At 38.5% G+C, this 4,909-nt stretch overlaps 1 protein-coding gene across 1 annotated transcript in view; it reads left to right on the forward strand.

The window, feature by feature from the left end:
* Positions 1–4,909, forward strand: part of LOC113239915 (tubulin polyglutamylase TTLL5) — an 87,818-nt gene that overhangs the window by 43,927 nt on the left and 38,982 nt on the right. The window contains exons 2-3 of the mRNA XM_026477075.1: positions 2,784–3,370; positions 4,413–4,552. Of these exons, the coding sequence (XP_026332860.1) occupies positions 2,848–3,370; positions 4,413–4,552 (663 nt within the window). The 5' untranslated portion in view covers positions 2,784–2,847. The remainder of the gene's footprint in view (positions 1–2,783; positions 3,371–4,412; positions 4,553–4,909) is intronic.

Genomic DNA, 4,909 nt, shown 5'->3' on the forward strand with positions numbered 1-4,909 from the left:
AACTTTTAACTTATTGCCAGCCGAATAATTGAAAATTTCTGAAATTCTTGGTTTCTTGATAATTTAATCTTTTTATTTGACCTTGACCTTGTTTGCGTTCACGGTCAACTTCCTGCCGAGGCCTTCTCCTATCATGACCTTATTTACCAGTCATACAAAATCCGTTGTCCTAAGCCCAAGCCTCGGGTGGTCATGCAGCGTAACAGCGTAACGTCTGCAACTTAGCCCGTATATTTAACAGTAAGTAGAATTTTATTTAGGTATGTAATATTATGGTCACTTATTATTTCATAATATGATAGTGTAAGTTTTGAATCGTGCATTTAAATTTTTATAACTGGCACACTACGTCTCCCTCTCTGTTCAGTTCTCCTCTGTCTCAAAGGTTGTCTGGAAGAGATCACTCTCAGCGATAAGACCGCCTTTGCCCACATTAGTTCTAAGTTGTCCATGTACTGTTTGTTTTGTGTGTGAGCAATAAAGTGTCTTATCTATCTATCTATCTAAATACATGAATCTTATTAAATAACCTTTTATTAACATATATGCGCCAGGCTATCGCAAACAGCGATATTATTGTATGTTTACATAATTTTAATTAAGATTAGTAGTGCAAGTTAATCTAGGTGATACCTAAACTAAGTAAAATTACTTACTTGTATCTTAGGTATCCACATCGGTGCTTATAGCATAATGGTTCAATAACAATAAATTACAATAAAACATGAATACCTAATTATATTAGTTAGCATCTTAACTATTATTAATATTACGTGAAACTATGTCAAATATTGACGTAAACCACACTATTTTCAACTATTTCATGACTGCCTATCATCATCATCATCAACTCGTTCCCACTGCTGGGCATGGGCCTCGTCTCAGGCAAGGCCATAGTTCCACATGCTGGCTCAATGCGGATTGGGACTTCGTTTTCCGAGGGTTTACCTCGCGTCTGCGACTTGCAGGTTTCGTCAAACCAGGTTTAAATTCTGAGAAACTCAAAAGTGCGAGACCGGATTCGAACCCACGACCCTCTGCTTGAGAGGCGGTAGGTTAAACCATTGGGCTACGACGTAGACTGCCTATAACCGCAGGCAATTATACTTGTCAACAACAACTACACTTATGCATAATCTCAGTACAGAGTACTAAAAAAACCGACCTCAAAAGTACGTGGAATTACATCTATTTGCCAAATTTTATTGAAATCGGTTACCGGAAAGTGCGCAAACCCGGATTCATTCCCTAGTTCGCCACTATACGGAACTTGACACAGGAGATAATAAAAATCGGTTCTCACTACTCAAAGTATATTGAGAGAGAAAAACGCCTTGAATTGGAGAATAGCAAAATCAACCATTAAAATAATTGGTCCTTATAATAAAATTTAGACGCTATTTATAAAAATGCGTCTTCATGCGTGAACAGCCACTCTTAGAAGTAGATGATTTTCTTCAAAATTAAATGGGACCCTTATGAAGGTACCCTCTTTCCAACGAAAAAGAATCATCAAAATCGGTTCACAAATACCGGAGTTGTCGCGTAACATACATACAAAAAAAAATTTGAGTCGAATTGAGAACCTCCTCTTTTTTTTAAAGTCGGTAAAGAGTGAATCAGCTTATTACTTCAATGTATGAACGTAAAATCAACTCATAGTTCAAATTAGGGTGGTGGATTAATATGAGAAATAGTTATTACTTGACTATGACCATGACACCTGGTTAAGGGCCCGAAATGTTTAGATCCTCAAAATATACGTTCCATTTCCAATTTGTCATAATTCAGTCGAACATGCGATTTTATTAAAAAATCTTGCTGAGTCATCGAAAGATAACTTTCTGCACCAATTGTCGTGAGTCTACCTTTTCTATGTCAACATAAGTATTGTTTTTTTTCGGTAGAGTTTTAGCGGCTTTGGTAATAAGTCTTTACAGCTTATTCTTCATTTTAGTTTCACTTTTTATTTAGGTTTCCAATTATCATAATACTGTCGAATGCGAAAATGATGTAACTGTAAATAGCTTAATAAGTTTTTCCTGAAAAAATTAATTCAAACACACATTCCCCATCTCTACTTCTGCCTCAGTGGCCGAACGGTTACCATGCCGGTCTGCCACGCAGAGGTCCCAGGTTCGATTCCCAGACCGGGGGAAATATTTGTATGGCCTCATTGACTTTATGGCCTACATTTATTTCTCCCGTGAGTTTGGGTATAATATGTGGTTGTCTATGTGTTTGTCCATGGCACCCGCGACACAGGGTTTCCCTAGTGCGGGGCTATGTTAAGTGTGTGCATTATTATTATTATTATTATTATTATTATTATACTACAAAAATACAGATGGGAAATGTCTTCTTCTTCATACGTTATCCACTAGTAACGACCTTTGCACGTTGAAAGCAGGAAGTCGAAACTTACTATGTCCAAATCGCAAACAATTGTTGTAATGAAGAGGATGACTTCCATTTGAAATACCAATATTTATATGGGATTTTTTTTATTTGAGCGTACCAATTTCCTTTAAAAACTTTGATTTCCAATTCTAGGTGTGATTTGCTGGACAGAATATAAGTTACACTGATAAATATGCCCAGTTCCAGATCCGGCAAACTAAACTGTATATTTTTGGTCTCGTTTTAATAGATGAGCACTTTTCCATCATATGTACATATGGCTATATAAACACCACCCTTTGTCCATCCTAATTTTATATTTATCGCTTTTCGAAATAATAAATTCATATTTTTTTACCAATTAACCAATGCCATCTTTGCAGCCCACATGCATCATCAGAAACAACAATTCCGTCTACTTCAGGCCTTCAACCAGACGAAAGCACCATGAGAAAGAACGATGACGACGCCAAAGAGAACCAGAACGAAGGTTCTATCACCGACTGGGTCTCCGGAGGACCGATTGGTGCCAAAGGAGCCGTTCTGATTTTCCGTTCATGCGTACTAGCATCAAGAACCCCATCCATGGAATCCGCAACGAAAACCGTGGGTAACAACACCGGGACTGCGATCCTGTTGAATAAAGCCAAGAATATGGCGAGACGACTGGTCGCAGAACCTCATTCCTTTAGCGTAAGATCGAAGAATATCATGCATGACGTCATGGAAACTTTCGGGAACCCTAACAAATTTACTGGACAGTCTTACGTGGTGAGACACGTGAGTGATGCCGAAGTTCCGGAAACAGTAACCGTGGAGGAACAAGGACATGAAAGCTTTGAGCATAAGCGGGACATAGATGATGTTTTAAATGACCTGAATAAAATTACGCTTAAGAAACACCTGAATATTGAGAATACGACTGCAAATATCAAGTTGGAAGAGCCAGCTCCTACGACGACTCATAAAGGTAAGTTGTCCTATTGTACGAGTCTCCTATAAGAAGAAAGTGAGGGCCATAGTCCCCCACGTTGGCTCAGTGCAAATACACCACACTTATCGACAAGGAATCACATTAATCATTTTCGCTCTTATTGATTGACATAAAGATTTTTCTGACCTGCTCAAGCAGAATAATCGTGGTGACACACTCACACGTTTTAGTATAGAATAGTAAACATTTCCAACGCCACAACACAAAAATACAAATAAATAATAATTGAAAACAAAAGTAAAAGTAATTGCAGACAAAACAGAATAAATTTGAAATACTGTCATGTGTGAGGCAGTGGCGTACGATGCCACACCATGCGTTGCGATGCCTGAGTGGTGACGTTGCGTTGTACGTTGTACATGTAAATTAGAACTACATACCATACAGTGCTTAGAAACAGCGTGCAACGCCAAAACGCGTGCGCATCGGACAAGGGGCCAGGAAACGAGTTGCGTTGCGTAAGTAAGGACGTTGCAACATCGCATTGCTCGTTTGGCACTCGACGTGTTGAAATCATAACGTGCCCGTGTGACATCGCTCTAATGCCACAGCCGAAATTAGCCAGTGACGCTGGTTTTCAGTGAAATAAGTTTCCAAGTGTTGTGAACTGTCTTCGATGTGCATGCAGGTTTCATCAGGAAGTTTTCCTTCTCTTTATGACCACTAAACATTTATAATTACACGTTATGTGGAAATTAAAGTCTTAAAATACGTTGCAGCAGGGATTCCTTCTCTCAATTGGGCAAAGCAACCAAAAAAAGCAACCATTCTCCCACTGGTCTATCACTGCTATTTTGGACTTTGATCCATTGTTTTAACTACGCTTTCCGTCCTTGACATAAAGTCTAAATTTACAAATAGAATTGAACTATTTATATAAATTTTAGAAGGCCAAGTCTGACCGGTTCTACTTCAATCCCAGGAATCACTGCCATTCTCTATAGAAAGCTGGTATTTGTAATTAAGGTAATATTTATTGGAAAACCATGTCATTGAAAATTTATAAAACATTTTCTAGTTCCGGAGGTGGAGAAAAAGCCTAAGAAGACGAAAAACAAGAAGCGCAAACCCCCTGCTGTGCATCAGCGGCCCATGTCCCCGACATTCGACAGCGATGACTCTGAACACCTGCTCGTCAAAGAGGTGGACAGCGTCAAGGTAAGTTCCACTACTTGTCACGGATACTGTGATATAGCTAATAAAGTGAATGAGTATCTAAAACAGCGAATTAGTTAACAATTGATGAACAATTATTAATGAATTCTGTGTGCTATGAGTACCAGAGCAACGGAATTTACTACGGCATTACCCAGATACCGAGGAGACCAGGGGGCCTACCACAACCTCTTAAACCAATAATACTTTAACCTTACGTTGACTTTTCGTACCATGACGCGCTTAAAGTAAAATTATTATAATGTTAAAACTATGATGTTTTATTGACACCTTTGTGACTATACATTCACTCACTATGACGCGACTTTAACATTAAAGTAATATTGTTCTTGTGTCAAA

The sequence above is a fragment of the Hyposmocoma kahamanoa genome, unplaced genomic scaffold (genome assembly GCF_003589595.1).
Source record: "Hyposmocoma kahamanoa isolate Upper Pololo Valley unplaced genomic scaffold, ASM358959v1 117, whole genome shotgun sequence".
Classification (NCBI taxonomy): domain Eukaryota; kingdom Metazoa; phylum Arthropoda; class Insecta; order Lepidoptera; family Cosmopterigidae; genus Hyposmocoma; species Hyposmocoma kahamanoa.